At 38.1% G+C, this 25,453-nt stretch overlaps 2 protein-coding genes across 5 annotated transcripts; one reads left to right on the top strand and one right to left on the bottom strand.

Moving 5' to 3' along the window:
- Positions 1-1,266: 1,266 nt before the first annotated feature.
- Positions 1,267-12,979, bottom strand: LOC129778741 (zinc finger MYND domain-containing protein 11). Of its 4 annotated transcripts, none has more exons than XM_055785824.1 (9): positions 12,850-12,979; positions 12,302-12,453; positions 11,495-12,249; positions 11,219-11,438; positions 2,392-2,995; positions 2,161-2,268; positions 1,967-2,105; positions 1,757-1,912; positions 1,267-1,701 (listed from the first exon to the last, which is right to left on the bottom strand). In XM_055785824.1, the coding sequence occupies exons 2-9, from the start codon at positions 12,435-12,437 to the stop codon at positions 1,579-1,581; spliced, it is 2,241 nt and encodes a 746-aa protein (XP_055641799.1). In that variant the 5' UTR covers positions 12,438-12,453; positions 12,850-12,979; the 3' UTR covers positions 1,267-1,578. The 4 variants fall into 4 exon arrangements, with proteins under 4 accessions (XP_055641799.1, XP_055641800.1, XP_055641801.1 ...); XM_055785825.1 differs by lacking the exon at positions 12,850-12,979 and adding an exon at positions 12,675-12,816; XM_055785826.1 differs by lacking the exon at positions 12,850-12,979 and having other exon boundaries at positions 1,571-1,701; positions 1,768-1,912; positions 12,302-12,652.
- Positions 12,980-19,027: 6,048 nt separating this feature from the next.
- On the top strand, positions 19,028-23,327 carry LOC129773849 (uncharacterized). The gene is made up of 2 exons (XM_055777506.1): positions 19,028-23,218; positions 23,316-23,327. Exons 1-2 carry the CDS (start codon positions 19,028-19,030, stop codon positions 23,325-23,327), a joined length of 4,203 nt encoding a protein of 1,400 aa, XP_055633481.1.
- The last annotated feature ends 2,126 nt before the right edge of the window (positions 23,328-25,453 follow it).

Here is a 25,453-nt window from a genome sequence, read left to right as displayed (position 1 = left end):
AAAATCGATTCGGCAAAGATCGATTCTTTGGTACCGATTTAATCAGTGGATCGATCCCTACGTCGTTTTGTAAAATCGATTCGATAAGATTGATCTTTTTATAAATATCGCCCAATCCTAGGATGCTGGCCAACGTCGGCGCCCACAGCCGATCGTTTTGGACAATGTGCGACTGTTGCAAGCGTTATACAGTATTCCATACAAGATAAATAGTTTCTCATCAGAAAACACGAACTCCCTACCTGCGTGCCGCCCAAGTATCAGTTTGGCTCTGTCCATCCTCTTCTTCATTGCCTCGTGAACCTTGCGTTTCTTGTACGATTTGTATCCCAGGTATCCAGGTCAGCTGCGGTCTGCCGGATCGAGCGTTTAATTTTTCGACGAACCCGCTTCCTCATTACCTTGATGGCTACTGGCGTTCTCGCCAAACGCGGCCGCCCGGATCTCGTACGGTTCTCGGCCGAGCCCGTCGCTCGGTACCGACGAAATGTGGTTTAGATGAAGTTCCGCTTCACCCCGCGGGATTTTAACCGCCGAAATATCTCACTAGCTCGCTCAGCTCTCGCAAACAACTTTACTACGACTTCGCGGTACTCCTTCATCGTGAGCGATAAACAAATAACAAATTACAGCAAATCGACACCGTGCGCGTCGGTTAGCCTATTCGCGTTGACGGCGGAATGGTGTCGACATCTGGAAACGACATTAGTTTGTATGATCTCTATCAGATTTGTCGGCCCTAACCAGTTTTAAATTGTTAAAATTTTTATGATTTTTTTTGGCATTATTTACCTACTAGATGTACGTTAGCCTGACCCTAATTTGAACTATTTTCTATGACTTTTCAGATATTCTCACCAAAACTTACAATCTAACTTATTATCTTTAGACACATTTTTTTTCATTTACATAGAGTACTAATTTAATTTGGGAAAAATAATTTTCATTCATAATTTTTATTTTAAAAGTGTGTTCATTTCTTCTGCAAGCCCTTATTGTCATGCCTACTCCCCCATTTCGTAATATGAAACTCAATGCCGTCAACGCGGATATATGAGGCTAAAGCTGACACCAATACCAATACAGAGAATGCACATAGGGGGCGCACCTACACAGCGATGAAAAGTTGTATTCGAACTTATTGAACCTGTACATCTATTTTCTCATGAAACAGTTCATCTTGACCCAGACTTTGATTTGATGACTAGAGGCGACCTGACTTATAAAACCTTCAGCGAAGAAAGAAAAACAGAGGAACACAAAATATTTATTCTTGGAATAAATTCAGTTTATTACTTTTTTAAATTCAACAATCTTTTGTATTTTGTTTTAACGCCCAACGTTCAGATCCTCGGGCTTGTTTTTCGTTCCAAAATACTTCCTATTGTTTTTACATGATTGCCATGTAGAATTCGTAGTGACAATACTACTATGATAATGATTAATGAAGGAGGAAGATGCTAACGTATTAATTGTTAAAATACACAGCGTCACGACAACATGACAATGCAAAGACAAAGGGAATCGTGACAGTGTAAGAATACCCCTAATCAGTGAAAACAAAGGAATAAACGAAAATTATTTCTTAACGAATTTGTGCTGTTTTCTATGATTTGGCCAGTCCTTTTCTTGGCAATTCCGCGAGCAATACGATGTATTCCAGCAGCAGTGAAGTATCGATTCAAGTTCACAACTGTTACACTAAAAAATATTTGTCAAAAAAAAAATAAATGAACAAAAGAATTAATTTCCTTACCCATTGCTTACGCTTAACTTCGGATATACGACCGTTATAGTCAGTAATCAAGGTGCGAATTTTTTGTTGCCACCGATTAATATCCTCTTGAAGAGCATTCACTGCCAGCTTCTTGATTTGTTCGACATCATCCATCTCGTCCATCAAAGCCTTCAACTGAATAACAACGAGATGCGTATTAATTTTTCGATAAACTTTGTATGCACTTACTTTCACAACATCTTCCGAAAATTGGTTTTTCAACTGTGCTTTTATACGAGGACTGCGTGGTTTGAAAGATTCTTTTTCTCCATCCGAACGTACAAGAGTTTCGTTAGACGAACCTGACCCATTCAGCGGAATGATATTGCTGAAAATTATGGAAATGATCGTCTGAAACGATATTTGACCAATCATATACCTACTAATTAGGACGAAGTCTTTTCGGATTCGACTGTGAGATTTCATTACTTATTGGTACCAAACAATGTTTCTCTTTTTGTCTCGTAATACGCATTTCCGGTGTTTTAGATCTATAAAAAGAAAACTTAATGGCTGTGAGACTCGTATATGGGTGCGTAAATTTAATTGTAGCGAAACTAAATTAACTCGAAATTGATTTATGTTAATTTAAAGTCATAACGCCAAATACATACCTTGTTCTTTGTGCAGTTTTCTGAGGAGAAGTGTCACCATTAGTGGTTTCGTTTGTAGTAATTACATTTTTCAACGCTTGCTTAGATTTACGACCTCTTTTTCTGACATCCGTCAACGGCTTCGGCGATGTCACATACAACGATCCAATTTGCGATGATCGCAGCATAATATTCACAGGTGTCGCTGTTTGATTTCCATACGCGTAATAACCCTTCGGGAGACTGACCATGGCTTGATATTTGTGTAATTCATCCAACGCCTTTTGAAATCCACGCTGTTTGAGATTGATTTTCATTTCCTGAAAATCGGTATCTATTGGTTTGACATTGGTGCCATCGATAACAGCACGAAAATGTTTATCGCCAAAGAAGCGAACATCGTATTTGCTGTTATAAACACGAATCACTTTTGCTGGCCAATACTGGTATCCTTTTTGCTTTGCAAAAACTAGTTCATGTCGGGTGATACAGGGTCTCGCAAACCAATCAGACTCTGCTTTCTCGTTGGAGTGCCGGAAACAATCTGGACACTGACGAATTTCGTGAAGATCATACATACAATCCGTTACAAAGTACATGACAGCATCATACTCGAGAGAATTCGCTGGAAAGAATAATTATTATTAGTGACTTTTTTGAATCAAAAAAGTGCACAATGTAACGGAGTACAACTAATCTGTCTGAATGAATGAGATGCTTTGATATTTTATTATCTGCTATATCAGGGGTGGCCAAACGGTAGTCCGCGGTTTACCGGTCGCCCGCGTAAGTATTCCTAGGTGCCCGCCAGCTGATCTAGGATAGTGTCACCTCCAAACGCAATGGATGAAATATCCCTACACCGTTTGCCGTGATAATTTTATTTCATTATTATCGAGCTGTTTTGTTTGCTTGTTGCATTCATGATATTTTGCCTTGGGAAACATTTTGGCAACATTCCAAAATATGCAAATTCGCAACTCATGACGTTCGAAAAAGAACTTGATTTGCTCGGTGTGATAGTTATAGGAATCGAATTAATCGTTCGATTCAATTTACATAATGAGGGCCAATATTTCATATAGATAGTTATAGTTAGTGATTAAACGGATAGTAGTTTTGCTGAATACCAGATACCGGATATCCGATGAGCTTCGAGGACGGATGGCCGGATATTCCGCTCTTTATTTGCAAATACGATACTGGGAGAAACTGCACGTGTGCATGAAGCAAATAAAGGTTTACATTCTAGGGAGTAATAAACGTATTTTTACATGAAAATAACGAATTATGATCAAATTTTTCCTAAAGAATAATTATCCCATAATAGAGTACCAAGTTTTCTGCAAAGAATATTGAACAGATTTTTTTTGACGAAGGATTACGTCTTTCGGGAACATATTGGGTACAAATTGAAAATCGAAAATCGAGCACATCGTGAAAATTGTCCAATTTCAAACGCTCATTGCTCAGCCATTTCATGATGGATTGATGACATTTTTTCGTCAATCGATTTCGGTACTCCATAACAATTTTTTATATTGAAGAAAATAATATATGTCTTGAAACTAACTATCGAAAAATTGGAAAATCTCAACCCCTATCCTAACGGGAATACCCACTTCTGATTGGTCGAAATTGACGACACATGCGGCGGATCCCTAACGGAGACATCAAAACCAAGCTGCCCGGGGGAAATCGGCATTGAAAATATATGAAAGTAGGGGGAACTTTTGTCCTACTATTATATTTCCCTAACAGAGATATCAAAACCTAGCTGCCTGGGGGAAATTGACATTGCAAATACATAAAAGTAGGGACAACTTTTGTTCCCACAGAAATATGTTCCCTAACAGAAATGTGTTCCCTAATAGAGACAAAACCAAGCTGCCTGGGGGAAATCGACGTTGCAAATTCATAAAAGTAGTTACCCAAACTCCTACCCAAAATGTATTGTAGATATCTAAACCAAGGTGCCCGGGGAAAATCAGCATTTCAAATATATGCAAGTCGGGGGCATTTTTATATTGCAAGTAAGGTGAGTGATACGATTAATTGTAGCAAATAAAATTTTAATTTGGAACTTTAATGTTGGTTGCTTTGTGAAATTTCATATCAATGACCGATCGTGTATTGTGAAAAAATTAGCACAAGGATAAGTGTAAAATTGTATATGGTAGCAGTTGTGTTAAAAATGACTTGATATTTGAAACGATTTATTTCAATTTTCATAAATAGAATCCAAGGTGTGCTCAAGGTTTAAGCTGTCTGTTTTGTTGTGTTAATTTTCATCCAAGGAAAGTTTATACGGCGAGAAAAATTAGAAAAGTGAAGAAATATTAGAAAAAGTGATTTCCCATATGCTCTACATATAGTATTAGTTGTTGTTAGTCCAAATAAAATTCGCATTGGGTTGAAGAATCACTCAGATAGTAAAAATTATAAATGAAAATTACCTTTTCCATTTCAAATATGTTTTCTCTATATTAAAGTAACATGTTTTTACTGATGAGAAAAATCGATAATTGTGTTTGGTTTTGGTAATTATCTTTTATTACATCGGAGTTTTTCTTTAGTTCATCCATATATAATACAGGAGGCATCTCGTCTAGGATCACAGAGGGCGGTTTTCATCATATCTCGTTCCACTTCGGTATCTTTCATTTGATACGCACCATCCAACTACTGTTTACCATCCTTCTATCAGCATCACTCGGTAATTACTGGTGGAGTGAACAAACAATATCCAACAACTAAACAAAACGGCCCTTTTCAGAGCCACCAAAGAGTTTAACGAGATTATCAAAGAGTTTAACGATGTAATTCTTCAAACATATCCAAAATCAACAGTTAGCCTAACGGAATCCTACGTCAACTATGCGGTCGTGTCTCGGACACAACCCTCCCGTGACTTTTTCTGTTAAGGATTTTTATTACGATTGTGAATTTTTTGTAAATATATTCAAATAATTTTAATACTAGACGAGTAAGAGTAAGAACTGCTAATTGAGGGGCTTAGAATGCAAGGGGTGTAAGTGACTTGATCGATTTCTCTTCATCAACTTTTTCTTCAGTTAATAACTCAACTGCAAAAACGTTCCAATATGAGTTTGCTATAGAATCCGATAGATGAGGCTCTGACCTGTCTTCCGCATTGTCAAATACAGCTGGGAATGTATTTGCAGCTAAGTTATGACCGAAAGAGAGCGTCGATGTAGAGAAATCGATGAAATCACTTACACCCCTTTCATTCTAAGGGTGGGTTTAGACTAGTGATATATTCATGTGTAGAAATATGATGAGATTTATAGAAATCGCATTAACCGTTTACACTAGCGTGAACTTCTATAATAAATATATTCATATTTTCGGTGAATTTATTCACCTGAAGTAGAACTGCATCCAACTTTAGTGATTTCTCACCAGTGAGAAATTCACAAGCGTTTACATATGCTGAATTTATTCAAGTTATATATACCTCGAATAAGTGTATCATATATATTCTCACCCGTTTACACCTATTTGCAAGTGAATATTTATTCATGTATTACAATAATCAATCCATCCATCTATAGCTATAGATCTCCCTAATGTAAACCCGCCATAAGCCCCTCAATGCAAATGAATAAAATCAAATAAGCAAATAAATTATTTCACAGATTGTCTTTCACGGGGACCTGTATTGAGTAATGATAATCTGAGAGAGGGTCACTTACTTCACCACAAATCAAATTAAACGAAGCAAAAGTGACGAAACTGAATTAAACCTAACACGCAAAGTGTATCACAATTTTTGGGACAGTTCCAACGAAGTGGCAAATGAAAATGATAGTCAGTTCCCATTAAAAAATTCTCTGTATCAAACATGTATTCCATGCAACGGAGAAACATGTTATTTCCAAAGAATCTTGAACGAGAATTGTGTCTGAAAATAATTTTATATTATAAGGACGAATTTTTGTAGAAGTACTAGACAATTTATAGTAAAAGGAAAATGTAAAGGGTCAAAGGGTAATCAATCAATGAAGAGTTCAGTGATTAGACTCACTAAGGTTCACTTAGTAAGAAAACGTGGATGTTTGAAAGTATTCAAATCAAAAAACCTATTTTGGGCGGGACGTATTAACTTAATTTTGAAAAAAAGATATAATATAATATATCTTGTGTTAATGAGAAATTATTGATTTTTTTCCCAACATCCGGTATCCAGCCGGATAGTTATCGGATATCCATTTCATCACTAGTTCTTATATCTCTAAGTAATTGAGGAATATAATAATCATCCTTGATGTATTTTTTATGGCAAATAGACAAATGAATGTTTTGTATGTTCATGAACAGAGATGCGATTTTTTTACGAAATACGTATTCCCGCGTAAAAAAACCTGGGTGTACTGTGACAGTGTCAGTATGTAGCATCCTTGCTACATACATCTTTGCTTCCTTGCGTCCGTTCACAACAGGGATTCTCAAACTATTTTGGGCGAGAGACCTCTTTTCCAGATCGAAGTGATACCACAGACCCCTATAGCCAAATGATTTTAAAAATTAAATTTCTAGTTTTTTTTCTTACTCATACAAATTACTTACCAATTTAAAAATTTTGCAGTTGGTTGAGTAAGTAAACTTGACTTTTTTTTTCATCAAAATTCAACAAAACAAATAAGTCTAGTGTTCAGTAATAAATTCAGTAAATATGAGGGTGGTTTATAACTATTAATACAAATTACTGAAGCAGGTAATTAATTTTTGAAAAAAGCATCAAAATCGTAAACTGAGGACAAAAAAAAACATAAAATTTAGTCTGATGGATGAACCTGGTGACTTTCTACCAATCTAATGTAATCTCTTGTAATAAATTAGTAGATAAGTGTATTATCATTGAAGCTTCAACGAATTTGAGAATACAAATGATCTGATGAATGAAAGCGCAAGCTTGTTATACAGTAAACTATAAGGAGGATGTTCGGACTGGAATTTGATCATGACTTCTTTTATGTTAAATCGCGGATATGTGTCAAATAGAGAGCAAACCAAAACTAGGGATATTATCTGATCGGAGTTATAAACACCGTGTGCGCCCGTGGCCAAGTGGTTAGCGTCTCACATTATCATGCCGGGTGTTCGGGTTCAATTCCCGTTCTGGCCGGGAGGTTTTTTCGTCAAAGAAAGTTCCTTCGACTTGCACTGTGGTCACGCGTATTCTAGAGCTTGGCCCTCCGAATACATTCAAGGCGTGTTATTTGGCTTAAGAAATCTCAACTAGTATTAATAAATGACGCTAGTTAATGCATACGTTTAGACGGCAAAAGTTCCACAGGGAACGTTAACGCCATTCAAGAAGAGTTATAAAAACCTGTCACAGCTACGATTATGACCCAACCCTTTGTCATTCTTTGAGATATCTTCTTGGATGACACTAACATTCCCAGTGGAACTTTTGCCTTCTCAGCGTAGGTAACACTTGCGTCATTTTTATTAGTAGTCGTAGTAGTTAGGGTCGATTTTTAGACCTCGTGGACCCCCAAAATCAGTTTTCGTTTATTTCGACTCCGATATTTACCGATATTTACCCCTAGGGGATATCGACCACTTTGAGAATCCCTGGTTTACAGCGAAGTCAATGAAATCCAGGTTTCGGATCTTCCTAAATTCATTACCGATTTCCATTCAGCCCGTATCAAGAGTGTTTTCACATTATCAGTGTCGGTCTCAGCTCCCAAAAATACTTATTGTATGAATAGATAATAGTCATAAATTCGACAAGAAAGTAGTAACATTTTGTAAAACATCTGAAAACAAACGGTATATTTTTTATTTTGTAACTGTCAGTCCCAGTCAGTCAGCGCTTTCCTACCAAAAAGCTAAATGTCGGCCCCTAGGAACAGACGCGGGGTTCAACGTTTTAAAGGATCATTGAAATTAAAATGGCTTTAAAACTTGATTGCAGAGTGTAATGCAAAACTTTATAGAAATGGTCTTGAAATCAGCTACGGCGTTGTGTGAAATTTTACATATTGACAAATATTCATTGATCAACATTTCGATAGCAGCTCCAATATAAATATTATCCAAACCGATATAATTTTCCTAATCGAACTGAATATAAATAACAGCGAGTTAAATTAGTGAAAATCCACCATATTGTACTTCTGTGTTTTTTTTTTCTAAAAACGTTATAAAAACGTTACTAATATATTGTACTTCTGTGTTTTTTTTTTCTAAAAACGTTATAAAAACGTTATTAATATGAGAGATACGAGTTGAGTGGAGTAGGATTCGCACGAGTGGAGAAAAAGAATATTATTTTGAGGAATAAAAAAACATGAAAATGCCGAGAATATCAAAAAGGTGGATAAAATTGTGAAAATAACAAAAAAAAATCTGGAGATATTTCGCCTTTGGCTGTTTCGCTGGGATACTTATAGCAAATTCGTTTTTGTTCAGTTTCAACCCCAGTGCCACACTAACTGCTGTCAAACCTTTTTTTATTCACTCAGTTTCAACCTAGTGTCGCACTAGGTTCGCCCCAAAAGCTGTTAGTTTCGCACTGAGATGTTTCACGGGTTGGTACTCGGGTTCACCAATACAACTATACTGAACTGTCAAGTTCCTAGTATTGTTTTGGAAAATCTAAAAATAAAGACCATGAAAATGGAAAACTTACTGATTTTGCTTTTGTATTATTGGAATCGTAATCCAATTCGGATTCTGATTTTGAAGAGTATATTCGCGTAGACGTCATTAAGCTTTGTGTGCTTCCATTGGGAGGCGAAAATAAGCATGCTTTCAAAATCAAAACAATGAATGAAAATTTACTTTAACGTATCGAATATTTATTTTATGTAATGAAATAAGAGATTTTTTTCGATATCGCAGAAACATATTGAACGAAAACTGTGTCTAATGGTGATTTTATATTATAATATTAATTATTTATGAAACAAACAGAAAATGCATCGAGAAATGGGTAAGTGAGTCTCAGAACTATATGTGTTAGGCAATCAAACAATATGAAGTAAACATTTTCATTCAAACTTTTATATTTTTACACTGCATTTGGCCCTTCTGATCTGATAGAGAATAATTTACCTCCCAAGCACTAATATCACCAACAGACGTCGACACTGTACATTTGTCGTCGCAAATATAAACAAACCAGACTATATAACGCACTCCAACAAACCACCGCATTCGTGACACTGAAAACGTTTTTTTTTATTACAGAGTCAGTTTGGCACTGACTCAGGTTTAAAAACGAATTCGCTATTTAAAAATACTGGCAATGTACAGGAAAACCTGAAAGGTTGGCAACTCTGTTCATGAATGACAATTTCTTTAAAAAAATCAATGATATTGAAACTGAATGGAGTTGAAAACAAGTTTTGACGTAGGACTACGTCTTTCATTTCTATACCGGGGTGTAAAATCAAAGTTTCGAAAACGAAAGCGTTACGCCGGAGACCGAGATTTTGAGTGTTAATAGCTCCTAAACAACTGAACGAAATGGTATGATAAACACTTCATTCGAAAGATAAAATGTCTACGCGTTCTATACTTGTTACTTTCTGATCCAAAAACTTGTTTCAATAGTCTTAAAATTGCTTTCAAAATAGGCTATTGAAATCACCAATCGGTATATAAGCGAGCGCCGCTCGGAAATCCACTCAGTTCTAATTGAACAGCGATTGGAGCATGTTGTCGCTGTTGTGGTGAAGCTCTTCATTTATCATGAAAGCGCGGATGAACGGTGTCACCAAGAGCCTGTTTGTGCACCTTAGGCCAGAAGGGAATCCATCAGGAGGAGAGTGATGCTACAAACGGTTCCCCGGGAAGATCTCGAAGCAGCCGCTACACACACACACACACACACATACACGTACGGAATTCTTTCCGTTTGGATCGAGAAAGATCCGGAAAATAATCTGCCAGTTCTTCTAGGAATTTAAAAATACATTCATGTGAAAGAGTTTATTTGAATGTTTTCTATCCATGTAACACTGTGACCAAATATGTTTCAATCAAGTGCTATTAACAGATGGTTATCGAGTTAGCATTAACCACTGGTGGGCTTCCAGTATCGAGGAAAATGTGGAAATATCTAATCGTTACTGAAAATAATCTGCCAGTTCCTCTGGGAATTTAAAATTACATTCATATGAAAGAGTTTATTTTAATGTTTTCTATCCATGTAACAATGTGACCTAATACATTAGGTTTTGTGATTTTTCAATCAATCGCAATCAACAGGATAGCTTCTGAAGATTATTCTTCCCCATCAGTAGGATATTTCCGTATCCAATATTGGATGCATTAAACCTTATGCCTCCAACGTAACGCTCTCGTTTTCGAAGTTCTCCAAATATTCATTCATTCAGAATGAATTCAGATTCAACTTCATACAAATGATCTCTAAATCAACGATAGTCCTACGTCACCCTTGCGGTTATACCATAGATATAACCCACTTCCTGTTTTTTTCATTCAATTATATCTTTTTTTACTTTAAAGAAATACCAATCATGCCTGAAATGCACAATAGCAAAATTACAGAGACACGCACAGTCTGTGACACCGTGCGCGAATATACGAGTTATGATTTTGCGCACAAGTACTGCAGAGTTGATCGTCTTGTACTACATTAACTTTCTAATGATTTTTTCGATACAGTCAACGTTGGTAGACCGCAGCCTAATATTTGAACAATTAGTCGCCCGTGATGCCCAAAAGTTTGGCCACCGCTGTGCTATAACATTTAAGATAGGAATAATCTCGTGAATCTATTTTTTACTGTTAGGCAGCAGAATATGTTTGAGTAATACATGCAAATAGAAAAAAATACCCTTACCTCCATGAATTATGGCAATGTTATGGGCAATATCCTGTATATCGGTGCCAAACTCTTCCAGAGTTTTATATTCCACATTAGATACTTTTTGCTGTATTATATCCACCGATGCCGGTATCCGTAGCAACATTTTCTTACACAGTTCCATATTATCAATAACCTCAGGTGATGGGTTCCGATTGTTAAACAGCTTCGTCGGAGAGTAGGTATCATCAGGAAGCTAGGATTGGAAAAATTGGATTGCCGATAACGCAGCTATGAGATTGCTATACTAACCCAGGATTTGTATTCCTCGACAACAAATTTAAGCAAATAGTTTAATTCAGCCTGACTCATTGTTGGAGTGTTGTATTGGTTTCCATGTGCCTGCCGGCAAGGATAGCAATATCTATATATTAATTCAGCACTGTCCACAATGCCATGGTCCTCCGGTTTCACAGTTGGCGTGTTTATACGATCCTCAAGTCGGCGGTTCGGTGGTCGTATAACTCCGGTAAACTGCGGCTCATCAGATGATAGTTCATCTATTAAATGCTCTTGTTTCACATCTGAATCTTCTTCGTACTTGACTGCTCGTGCAGATGAAGGGTCAACGAGCGAAGCAGTATTGTTTTCGTTGGCATCAACCGGAGATGTTGATATAGGGTTATAATTTTGATTTCCATTTGAATTAACGGGTGCGGAGGAAATCATTGTTCGATTTTCTCTATTGCTCGTTTCAGAAAAACCGAATGTAACTATATTTACGCGTTTATACTTGGTTGTGAATTTTTCCATTTGTGAATACTTGTCGGCTATTGTTTTAACACAGCGACGATGAAACACTCGTACACATCTTACACATTTCAAAACATTTCCCTCGCGATGGCACTCATAGCAATAAACATCCGGATGTTCATCCGGAAAGGAGAAGTTTTCACTATTTGGTAACGCATAGTGATAAACGGACTTTGGCTTAGGTTTCTTGGGTTTGTCAACGATTTGGATCAATCCATCGACAACAGCATTAGTGACATACGATTCAATTTGTTCTAGAATACATGTGAAATGTAAACAATGTGATTGAAGAAAATAATAATTTACCCGCTGTGAAAGTGAATTGTTTCTGTATGTGCTTAACTAATCGGGTATGCTCAAGTTCCCCGCCCATAGCCTCCCGTATGGCTGACCACATCGACTTCAAAACATCCAATGGAGTTTTACGATGATAACGTTCCATTATGATTTATCTGCTTCTATAAACGTAGAAACATTGAATCTAATCACTTAATGACGAACATAACAGATCTTTCCGTAATTGTTTTTTAAAATAATTACGCGTCTTGCAATGCTTCTCATAAAAATACATTCTATGCAAACCAACGAAAATAGTACAACAATTACGACTCGAAAACCGCGAAAAAAATGCAAACAAAATCGACCAAAACAACAAATATTCTGTCAAAATGTTGCGTACACCTGCAGCATTGCCAGTTTTGCATATTATCACGGCAGTGGAACTTCATACAAATCACTCGTCGAAAAGTGTCTCCTTTTTCACTGCTTGTTTATACCATGGACAGACATACAACTGTACTAGCGCTGTACGTGTACAGCGTTGTACAGGTACCACGATAGCATGACACACATACTTTGGTTGTACATTGTATCGCATGTCAGACTGACAATCAGAAGTTTGAATTTATTGCATTGTATCAGAGGATAGTAACTTCAAGCAAAAAAGTGGGACCGATTCGAGATTGCTTTTATGTAAACAGTGAACTTTTTTTACACTCTAAAAATTGCACCAACTTGCACTGACGACTGAATGATATTGTCAATTTGTGCGAGATGCCTCAAAACAGCTGGGAATAAATATTGTTTATATACAGTAAGTTACATTTAATGCGACGTTTAGATTATTGGTCAGACCTGTAATGTGACACGTTTAATTGGACATTTTTGTAAACATCGAGTTCGGGCCCCAATTATGGCGTCATATTAAAGGTACCACCAGACTTAGACACTGTACCACTCACATCGTCAATGTTCAATTACAGGCCAAAATCGCCTCCAAAGCGACACTGAGTGGTGCCTCGGCATGTCGTATTGAATTTAAATTACTGTATTATATTGTTATTTATGTTCGCATCATAAGCAACGAACACACATTTATTTTCCACTTGCAACCGTATTCACGATCATTGGATGGATGAATATACGATTTATACATGCATCTAGTACGACTATTGTCATGCATATATACGATTTAAAACATACAACCAAAAAACGAATGGCGGAAACGTTCTTGATAATTATTATAATTATTACAGATTTTTGTAAATACATGTATGTTTGGAATATTGCGTTAAAAATTATTTTTAAGTCCGAATATTTCCGGTTTCAAGAAAAGTGAAAGTTAAAGTTGCTTTTTTTATTTTTAACTTTTAAGAACGAAAGATTATCTGTTTATTATCAATTTCACTTAACTCAAAACTGTAAACATGAGATTATGAACTTGACAAACCAAGCTGCCAAGTATGCCAACTCAGCAAACATTAAATCGTATAACTATCGTATATAGAGCATCGAATATCTGATATTTTGGGTGATATATGATGCGCCCAAATAGCATATACAGTAAGTTACCTCTAATCCTCGACATACCGAGGCACTACTCAGTATCGCGTTAGAGGTGATTGGCCTTTAATTGGACATTCACGATGATAGTGGTACAATGTCGACATCTGGTGGCGACTTTCAATCTGGGGCCATACTTTGGGTACCAAACTCGATGTTTACAAAATATCCAATTAGAGGTGAAAATGTCCAATTATTTGTGTCCCATTACAGGTTTGTCCAATTAACTAAATGTCGAATTAGAGGTAACTTACTGTACATGCAAGGTCATTAGGCAATACCTAATAACATAATAAGTCTGTTGTCATACGAATATACGATTCATCACTGCCATTAAAAAATGGCGGAAAATATCAAAGTAAAATGTTCGGCCCGGGGAATCACCATTTTTGTATGTATATAGAACCTTTATAAACATTTATGTTTGTACAAATAGGAATTAATCAATTGACTTTTAAGGATATAAATGTTTGATATTAGTGGTGACGACGGTTTTAAAATTGCTCCGATGGGATTTGAACTCCGGTTGTTTGAATTATCAAACTGCAGCTAGCTCGTACGGCTATCTGAAATATGATTTCAGGGCAAATAAAGCTCTTACATATGATACGAAAGAGTTGCAATCGGATACGTCATTCCTGATTGTTTATTGTGCTTTAGTGGAAATGTCGCAAAATTTATATAGAAATGTTTAAATAATGTTCAGTACTACATGTTTCAAGTAATCAAATAGCATGAAGTAACAAATTTCATTCATATTTTAACAATTTAAAACTGTCTTCGAACCGGCCCAGCAAACATTAAATTAAAAAAATCGAGGGGTTTTATCCGAGACACGACCGCTTAGAACGTAGGACTACGCAATCTTCTTTCTTTTGAAATTTAATGGTTAATCATTTCGAATATAATTTGCGAATACGTCGAAATTTCATAAATAACTCTTTAGTAAAAAGTTCCAGGGACTCTCAAAAGGTCTAATGGCTTGCGTAGTTTTGTAGAATCATTTCGAGAAGCAACGATCATTTTTTGCCTTTGCGAGAACAATACACTAATTGGTCATATGTCGCAATTTGTTTCTTTATATCAATGCACGCATTGCACTGAATATTAACAAGAGGCATCTTCCGTGCATCGCCATCAAAGACGAATGAACTGGCTGAGTTTCAAGTGTCTATAATTCAAAAGAAAAAAGAAAAATTGCATCGTCATTCAACAAGTATCAAACACGCGTCTAACAGATGCACACAGTTGCAGTGCTAAAAATGAAACATCGCGAGAATGACTGTTTATGAAAAATCGTTTCTCGACTTTCGGTCAAAACCGTCAACAAAGTTTCTCTAAGTTTCTATGTTTCGCGCAACGAAAATGTTGCTTGTTTCCGAAAAACCAAACATCGATGTTTAGAAGCGACCTATAATCATTTGCACTCTTCTCTTTTTTCGCTTTCTTTGCCATGACTCGTATGGTTGTGTTAATTGCAATACCAGATACACTTCAAATGAAATATTCACTAGCGTTCACAGCTCGAGGGGAAACATTAAACACAAAACGAGTAGAATAAGCTACCTTTGTTGTTTCGGGCACAGAAAGATTCTGAGAATTTTTCTCAGAGGAGATGCAATACTTATACGCTAGAAACAGCTTACTTATAATGCAAGGGTGGAGTTAACTTCGCATTTTTTTTTCATTCTGCTATCCCCCTTCGTTGTTTCTGTTCTAGCGGTTGCACAAATGAACAAAACAAAAGTATGGGAAAATGGGAATGCTTCCAATTTTCATCAGTTTAAACCATATACAGACTATGGGATTGTAATGTAAAGCATATCAAACAAAAAAAATCTTAGAAAATTTCCAACTTGATTGGTATGCAAATCGTTTAAATTCGTTCGTAGAAAAAATAGTTATTAACGTTAACTTTATTTCATAAAAACGTGACCTGTTTTCTGATTTGGTACCCTTAATGGAAGACGTAGTCCTACGTTAAAAATCTAAGATTGGTGGCGATATACATACATCCTAGACACATTACTTGTATGATGTGTATAACTGGCATATGCATATAAAATTGGAGGCCATACACATGTATATGGGGTATATGATGTAACATAAACGACAATTATACGATTTAAGTTTTTCTAAGATGTATGTATATCGCCTCCACGTTTACATGTATGAGCTGGCAGGCGCTTCATATACATGCAATTCATATTAGTCATACTTGTATGTTTGTGAATATAATCCTCAAAATACAATCATTACACTAAACCTTCGTTTCAAACAACTTATAAGCAACCAAATCACGCAATAAACATCAAGAATTGCTGGGAATCTGTTATCAACATTTGTTCAAATTTAAAAAGGTGCTTAACTCCAATTTTGTCTTTTATGCATTCAATTAAATTGTACGATAAATCATATATAAACATAAACATTCCCACCTTTCATCCTTCATTAAACACCTCGTAGTAGAAATCTGTCAGTATGCATACACTCTCCTACGAAACATAGTGGAAAAAATATATTCGTCGATGTAAACAAGCGGTGAAAAAGGAGACACTTTTCGACGAGTGATTTGTATGAAGTTCCACTGCCGTGATTGTATTTTCACCAATATTTCAATGAAAAAGGTTTTTATTTAGCGTCTAAACTATCGAACACAACAAATATGTTTCCAATCTAAGTTATTAACTCAAGAGAAAGTCAATGAAAAGAATGTATACCAAATGTTTTGATTCGTTTTGTTCATGCTACCCACCACTAACCGTCTATGGCGCTGCGCACAGTACAACTGTAGCCATGTACAGCGGTAAAACAGGTCGGTACAGGTACAGCGATTGTACCGAGTTGCTTGCATGGTTCTAGCGCTGTACATGGTGACAGACATACAATTTTCGAAGTACAACGCAAGTACAGCTGTATGTCTGTCATAAGTATTACATCGACGAATATATTTTTTTCCACTATGTTTCGTAGGAGAGTGTATGCATACTGACAGATTTCTACTACGAGGTGTTCAATGAAGGATGAAAGGTGGGAATGTTTATGTTTATATATGATTTATCGTACGATTTAATAAAATGCATAAAAGTTGTCGACAAAACTGGAGTTAAGCACATTTTTAAATTTGAACAAATATTGATAAGAGGTTCCCAGCAATTCTTGATGTTCATTGCGTGATTTGGTAACTGCATAAGTGGTTTGAAATGAAGGTTTAGTGTAATTATTTTATTTTGAGGATTATATTCACAAACATACAAGTATGATTAATATGAATTGCATGTATATGATGCGCCTAGCCAGCCCATACATGCAAACGTGGAGGCGATATACATACATCCTAGAAAATAATAAATCGTATAATTATCGTTTGTATTACATCATATACGCCATATACATGTATATGGCCTCCAATTTCATATGCATATGCCAGTTATACACATCATACAAGTAATGTGTCTTAGATGTATGTATATCGCCTCCAATTTTAGATTTTTGCCGTAGGACTACGTCTTACATTAAGGGTGCCAAATCAGAAAACAGGTCACTTTTTTATGAAATAAAGTTGACGTTAATAACTACTTTTTTTGCTACGAACGGATTTAAACGTTTTGTATTCGATGGAAATTTTTCTAAGATTTTTTTGTTTGATATGCTATACATTACAATCCCATAGTCTTTATATGGTTTAAATTGATGAAAAATGGAAGAATTCCAAATTTCCATACATTTGTTCTGTCCATTTTTGTGCTTTCCTGAACAGAGCTGTCAATAACGGGTAGCTTATGCAGCCGCTAGAACAGAAACAACGAAGGGAGATAGCGAAAAGAAAAAAATGCGAAGTAAACTCCACCCTTGCATAGTATGTAAGCTGTCGCTAGCGTATAAGTATTGTGTCGGAGTTGGCAGCCCCCTATGGATGATGCGCCACTGACATAATGCGAATTATGGCAAAGATATGTGTATGAGTGTATGTAAATAGAGAAGGCGATAGGGTAATTGTCAGTGTAATGTTTTGTTATCTATAGAGTGATTGTTGTCTTTGAATTTCAAATGGTTGTGTAAATTAAATAGAAAGTATAGATTTAAATGAAATAATAGGAAATAGATATAGAGTTGAGAAAGGAAGTTAGGGAAAAATTGTTGAAAGTCTAGTTAGTCTCAGTCCAGTAGTCAATCCGTTCACATGTAAAAATAAATGTACTTCCTGGTAATAAATCCGTGTAGTTTGTCAAGTACCAAGCGTTTTTAATTGTTGGTTCGAAAGTGAAATTGTGATAAATTCCCTGAGCTATCGTTGGTGGATCGGGTCGATCTGACATTGGTCCTTCGAACCGGATCATCGGTGCCATTCTACAAGACTGGAAATCAACTTCAATCGGAACGGGTAATCGGTGACACTCTACAAGGCCGGAAGTCAACTCCAATCGGAAATTCGGAAGACAATTGAGGAATTGTCCATCGATTCTATTGTTATCACTGGGAGAGCAATAGACCCAAAAGAATTGCTTTGTGGATAGCATTCTTTCTTCAAGGATCACCGTTGGCCAAGGGAGGACTATCGTGTGTGGACAGGATACTGAACGAGGACAGGATTACAGTTTCTCCAGGTAAAAAATCGACGTTCAGTATATGTCCAGCCGAATTAGGAAGACAAAATACTTACACCAATGTTTCGTCGTTTCTACAACCATTCTGAACCGATTTGGAGCATCTGTTGGAACATCAAGCGACAACTGCTGAGCTGTGCGTTTATTGCTGTGGACCCATACAACCGATCTGGAACCCTGGTACAAGGCAAACCAACCAACCTCATAAGTGAGACGGAGAGGAGGAGCCGTAAATTGTTGCCCAGGTTAGTGCATTTTACTGCAGTATATGCTAGCCGAAGCTATCTTCAGAAAATACACGTTTTTGATTGAGTTTTATACCCTCTTCGACTGATTTCTCACACGTATCCCTGGTATTGCAATTGAGTTGCGATATTCCTGAAATTTGGTCAATTTGGCAAGCGAATAGTTTCGCTGGAATTCCATTGAGTGACGTCATTCTTCAGTTTCGCATTCTGCATTGGGTTCAAACTGTTTTTCTGTAAGGTCAGTTATACAGTATATGCCTAGCGAAGCTAGGATATTGCAGAATTCTACACCAGTTCCCTTTTAATTTACCGGATTCACAAAACGCTGAGGTAAAATGCCGCCTACATCCAGTTCCACCGCAAAGAAGGCGCCATCATTGAAGCAATTGGTTATTAAATTGAAAGAAATCCAAGCAACGTTCAACGATATTTGGATATTTGTTGAGACGTTCAAAGAAGAGACATCCGCCAGCCAAGTGAACGTGCGCCTACAGAAGCTTGATGATCTTTGGGAGAGATTTGGAGAGACATTGGTTGATGTCAAATCACACGATGATTTTGTAGAAGAAGGAGATTCTTATCAGAAAGAACGACAGGAGTTTAGTGAGCGTTATTACTTTGCTAAATCCTTCCTGATGGATAAGGCTAAAGATAGACAGGAGCCAGGTTTTCTAGATCAGTCCGTTCGTGGCCACGATGCATCTATGTTGGGAACGCTAGATCACGTGCGCCTTCCGCAAATTAAATTGCAAACGTTCAATGGGAACATCGAGGAATGGTACAGCTTTCGAGATATTTTCACTTCTCTTATACATCTCAAATCGGATCTTCCGGAGGTGGAAAAATTCCATTACTTGAAGGGTTGTCTTCAAGGAGAAGCGAAAGCGCTGATAGATGCCTTGCAAATCACGAAGGCTAACTATCAAATCGCTTGGGATATGTTATTAAAGAGGTACAACAGCAAGCAATTGAAGAAGCTTCAAGTAAAATCACTCTTCAAGTTGCCCACACTCACCAAGGAATCTACTTCCGATTTGCAAGGTTTGCTAGAAGGTTTCCAGAGAATCGTACAAACATTGGACCAGGTTGTACAGCCCGGCGATTATAGAGACCTGTTGCTAGTGAACATTCTCACTTCTCGTCTCGATTCAACCACTCGAAGAGGATGGGAAGAATATTCGTCCACGAAAGAGCAAGACACCCTGCAGGACCTGACAGACTTTCTACAGCGACGTGTTCGTATCCTGGAGTCTCTACCGTCGAAGCCAGTAGATAAATTTGTGCCTCAAATTCCACCCGCTGCCAAGCAGAAGCCATCTGTTCAGAGGACATCCTATAGCGCAGTACAAACCTTTAGTGGCTGTGTAGCGTGTGAGGGCCATCATTCACTATACCAATGTAGTACTTTTCAAGGGATGTCAGTCGCAGAGAGAGATACGTTACTCCGTAAGCGTTCTCTTTGCCGAAATTGCTTCAGACATGGCCACCAAGCAAAGGAATGCCAATCCAAATATTCATGTCGACATTGCAAAGGGCGTCATCACTCATTGGTATGCTTCAAAACACAAAGAGAAGGAAACCCAAAATCAATATCAACGGCAACACCATGCACTTCCACTTCCGGCGGTAATGAACCATCCACCTCGCAAATGGCTAACGTGGCAGCCACGGATTCATCCATTTCGAATACTGTCCAAAGATGTGCGTCGCAGGTTCTACTAGCAACAGCAATCGTTATCGTTGAAGATGATGAAGGTGTACGATTCCCAGCTCGAGCGCTTCTCGACTCCGGATCAGAAAGTAACTTCATTACTGAGAAATTAAGTCAGCGGCTTAGGGTACACCGAGACAGGGTAGACATTTCGGTGTTAGGAATTGGATCCCTAGCTTCAAATGCGAAGCAAAGAATAAGGGCGAAAATAAGGTCGCGTTTATCAAATTTTTCACGCGGAATGAGCTTTTTGGTGCTCCCCAAGGTCACTGTTAACATTCCAATTGCAACAGTGGACACTACTGGATGGAAAATACCACAAGGAATCGAATTGGCCGATCCTTCCTTCCTCATATCCCAACCTGTTGATATCATACTCGGTATCGAATTCTTCTTCGACTTCTTCCATGGGGGAAGAAAGATAGCATTGGGTGATCACTTACCTGCCCTGAATGATTCAGTTTTCGGATGGGTGGTGTGTGGCGGTGCAACAGCTATTGGCCAGCCACTACACATAAATTGCAATGCATCGACTTCAAATAATTTAGAATCGCTTATGAAACAATTTTGGTCCTGTGAGGAAGTTGGTTCGACGTCAAACTATTCACCAGAAGCACGATGCGAGGAAATATTCACTGATACGGTTCAGCGTGACACCAACGGTCGTTATACCGTATGTTTACCCAAGCACGAAGGCATTGTGGATCAATTGGGAGATTCAAAGGAAATAGCGCTTCGCCGTCTTCAGGCAACGGAACGGCGATTGGCACGAGATGTTGAATTGGAAGATCAATACATTTCTTTTCTAACGGAATATTGTCGCTTAGGTCATATGCAAAAAATAACTGAGGACGGAGAAGTTAAACGTTGCTATCTACCGCATCATCCGGTGGTCAAGGAGTCGAGTAGCACCACTAAAGTACGCGTGGTCTTCGATGCTTCTTGCAAAACTTCTACGAATATTTCTCTCAATGATGCACTGATGACAGGACCAACCATTCAAGAGGAACTCCGATCGATAGTATTACGCTGTCGTACAAAACAAATAATGGTTGTAGCAGACGTCGAGAAAATGTTTCGACAAATAAATATGCATCCCAAGGACCGACCGTTGCTATCGATCCTATGGCGAGCATCACCGGCAGAAGACGTTGCAACATATGAGCTAAACACGATCACTTATGGAACGAGACCGGCACCATTCCTAGCCACCCGTACGCTAAAGCAATTGGCAAATGATGAACAGGATCATTTTCCAGAAGCTGCCAAGGTAATCATTGAAGACACCTACATGGATGACATCATCACAGGAGGCAATAATCCAACAGAAGTACGCAACCTGAAAATGCAACTGGAAAGCCTGATGAAAAGTGGCGGATTTTCTCTCAGGAAATTGGCGAGCAATTGCCCAGAAATATTAACAGGAATTTCTGAAGAGAACCTGGCGATACAAAATTGTATTAATTTGGATACAAAACCATCAGTTAAAGCATTAGGACTTACCTGGTTACCTGATGAGGATGTTTTCCGTTTCGATTATAAATTTTCCACGACCGACAACGAAATACTTACCAAACGTCGGATTCTTTCAATAATAGCCACTTTGTTTGATCCTCTCGGAATAATAGGAGCCACAATCACAACCGCGAAAATTTTGATGCAATCCCTTTGGATATTGCGTGACGAGAACGAGAAGTTATTGGAATGGGATCAACCGGTACCCAAAACGGTGGGCGAGCAATGGCGAAACTTTTATGAACAACTTCCACTCCTGAGAGAGATAAAAATGAAACGATGTATAATAATTCCCGGCGCGGTATCAGTGGAGGTCCATTGTTTTTCGGATGCATCAGAGAAAGCGTATGGCGGTTGCATTTATGTAAAAAGTCAAAACCTAGAAGGAAATACGCAAGTTCACCTCCTATCGTCGAAATCTAAGGTTGCACCTTTGAAAACGCAAACAATTCCGAGGCTCGAGCTGTGCGGGGCATTGCTCATAGCACAACTTTTCGAGAAGGTGCAAAAGGCTATCAGAGTAGAAGCGCGATCCACATTCTGGACAGATTCTACGTGCGCCTTAAACTGGATCCTATCCGCTCCGAATAACTGGACCACTTTCGTCGCAAACAGGGTGGCGAAGGTCCAAGGCATAACAGAGGGTTGTTTCTGGCGTTATGTTCCTGGTACACATAATCCTGCCGATCTCATATCCAGAGGCATCTCTCCGAGCGATATTGTATCCAATAAATTTTGGTGGCATGGTCCCAGTTGGCTGGCAGAAGGTCCTGAGAAATGGCCAGAATCCACGACTAACCTAAACCGGAAGGATGGCTCCACAGAACGTCGGCGTACAGCTGCTGTTGTTGCAGATTCCACAAAAGAAGATTTCATCGGCTGGTATCTGTCGAAATTTTCCTCCTACACAACGTTGATTCGTCATATTGCAATATGGAAAAGATTAATGAAAATTCTACAAAACTCACCGCAAAAGGAAACTTATCCATTCATCACTACGACTGAACTTCGAGATGCAGAAAACCGACTGATACTCCTGGTCCAACGCGAGACTTTTGCTGCCGAATGGAAGGCACTGGCCAATGGTGGAACGGTATCCAGTAAATCGCCGTTAAGATGGTTTCATCCATTTCTGTCACAAGAGGGTCTTCTCAAGGTTGGCGGTCGTTTGGCTCATTCAAAGGAATCTGAAAATAGTAAACATCCCATAATTTTACCTGCTCGGCATCGAATCACTCGAATGATAATGCAAACTTACCATCGGAATTTGCTCCATGCTGGCCCACAGCTAATGCTGAGTGTAATTCGCCTTCGATTTTGGCCTCTAGGAGGCAGAAGTGTGGCAAAACAAGTAGTTCACTTATGCCACAAATGCTACCGCACAAAACCTACCACAGCACAACAACTAATGGGAGAACTTCCAGCACCACGCGTGACTGTGTCTCGACCATTTTCGAAGGCAGGCGTTGATTATTTCGGGCCAATTTTTATCCGTCCCGCACCGCGACGAACTGCAATCAAGGCTTATGTTGCACTTTTTGTTTGTTTATGTACCAAGGCGATACATTTGGAACTTGTGTCAGATTTGACAACAGATCGATTCATACAGGCACTTCGCAGATTTATAGCACGCAGGGGTAGGTGCTCAGATATTTACTCCGACAACGGTACCAATTTTGTCGGAGCAAGGAACAAACTCAACGAAGTTTTGAAACTTTTGAAAGATTCCCAACATCACGCAAAGGTGACGAAAATTTGTGCAGAAGAAGGCATATACTGGCATTTTAATCCGCCTAGTGCTCCTCACTTTGGAGGTATCTGGGAGGCAGCAGTTCGATCGGCAAAACACCATACATTGAGAGTTATTGGAGACACCCCAGTATCACATGAAGATATGTATACACTGCTTGTACAAATTGAAGGATGCTTAAACTCCAGACCTATTACACCGTTATCAAATGATCCAAATGATTTGGAACCGCTGACACCAGCACATTTCCTGATAGGATCGTCGCTTCAATCAATACCTGATCCAGATTTTTCGGCAGTACCATTGAATCGTTTGAATAATTGGCAGCAAATACAACGGACACTTCAGGACTTTTGGAAGAGGTGGAGACGTGAATATCTTTGTCAGCTGCAAGGCAGAACTAAAAGGTGGCGTCCTCCTATTGCAATCGAAGTTGGTAAATTAGTAGTAATACATGATGATAATCAACCACCCATGAAGTGGAAAATGGGCAGAATTGAACAAGTACACCCAGGAGAAGATGGAATTGTTCGTGTAGTAACTTTGAGAACGGCTACAGGGTTACTAAAAAGACCAGTGGAGAAAATTTGTCTACTTCCAATGCCAGACAACACTGACATTTAATAGCGTATCAGAAACATTCTTTCCTTCCCCATCCCAAGTCGAAGAGGTTTTTTATATATTTTCAGAAATAATCTAATTTCTGGGTGGGCGAGGATGTCGGAGTTGGCAGCCCCCTATGGATGATGCGCCACTGACATAATGCGCATTATGGCAAAGATATGTGTATGAGTGTATGTAAATAGAGAAGGCGATAGGGTAATTGTCAGTGTAATGTTTTGTTATCTATAGAGTGATTGTTGTCTTTGAATTTCAAATGGTTGTGTAAATTAAATAGAAAGTATAGATTTAAATGAAATAATAGGAAATAGATATAGAGTTGAGAAAGGAAGTTAGGGAAAAATTGTTGAAAGTCTAGTTAGTCTCAGTCCAGTAGTCAATCCGTTCACATGTAAAAATAAATGTACTTCCTGGTAATAAATCCGTGTAGTTTGTCAAGTACCAAGCGTTTTTAATTGTTGGTTCGAAAGTGAAATTGTGATAAATTCCCTGAGCTATCGTTGGTGGATCGGGTCGATCTGACATATTGCATCGCCTCTGAGGAAAATTCTCAGAATATGTCTGTGCCCCAAAACAACAAAGGTCGCTTATTCTGCTCGTTTTGTGTTAAATGTATCCCTTCGAGCTGTGAACGCTAGTGAATATTTCACTTGAAGTGCATCTGGAATTGCAATTAACACAACCATCCGAAGCATGGCAAAGCAGGCGAAAAAAGAGAAGAGTACAAATAATTTTAGGTCGCTTCTAAACATCAGTGTTTGGTTTTTTTGTGTGTAGCTTGTTTTCATTGCGCAAAACATAGAACTTAGAAACTTTGTTGACGGTATCTACCGAGAGTCGAGAAACGATTTTCATAAACGGTCATTCTTATGATGTTTCATTCTTAGCACTGCAACTGTATGCATCTGTTAGACGCGTATTTGATGCTTGTTGAATGACGATGCACTTCTTCTTCTTCTTCTTCTTTTGAATTATAGACACTTGAAACTCAGAGAGATCATTCGTCTTCGATGGCGATGCACGGAAGATACCACTCGTTAATATTCAGTGCAATGCGTGCATTGATATAAAGAAACGAATTGCGACATATGACCATAGCGTATTGTTCTCGCAAAGGCAAAAAATGATCGTTGCTTCTCGAAATGAGTCTACAAAACTACGCAA

Source organism: Toxorhynchites rutilus, chromosome 3, assembly GCF_029784135.1.
Source record: "Toxorhynchites rutilus septentrionalis strain SRP chromosome 3, ASM2978413v1, whole genome shotgun sequence".
Classification (NCBI taxonomy): domain Eukaryota; kingdom Metazoa; phylum Arthropoda; class Insecta; order Diptera; family Culicidae; genus Toxorhynchites; species Toxorhynchites rutilus.
Note: the sequence above shows the minus strand (reverse complement) of the source record. Positions and strands in the feature narration are given on the sequence as shown.

What these genes read in the sequence shown, in the direction of transcription:
- LOC129778741 (XM_055785824.1), bottom strand. Translation starts at nt 12,437, where the DNA reads ATGGAACGTTATCATCGTAAAACTCCATTGGATGTTTTGAAGTCGATG. An exon ending in ACAATTCACTTTCACAGCGG is followed by an intron (nt 12,250 to 12,301) that starts GTAAATTATTAT and finishes CATGTATTCTAG; the next exon opens with AACAAATTGAATCGTATGTC. An exon ending in AAGTTAAGCGTAAGCAATGG is followed by an intron (nt 1,702 to 1,756) that starts GTAAGGAAATTA and finishes AATATTTTTTAG; the next exon opens with TGTAACAGTTGTGAACTTGA.
- LOC129773849 (XM_055777506.1), top strand. Translation starts at nt 19,028, where the DNA reads ATGCCGCCTACATCCAGTTCCACCGCAAAGAAGGCGCCATCATTGAAG.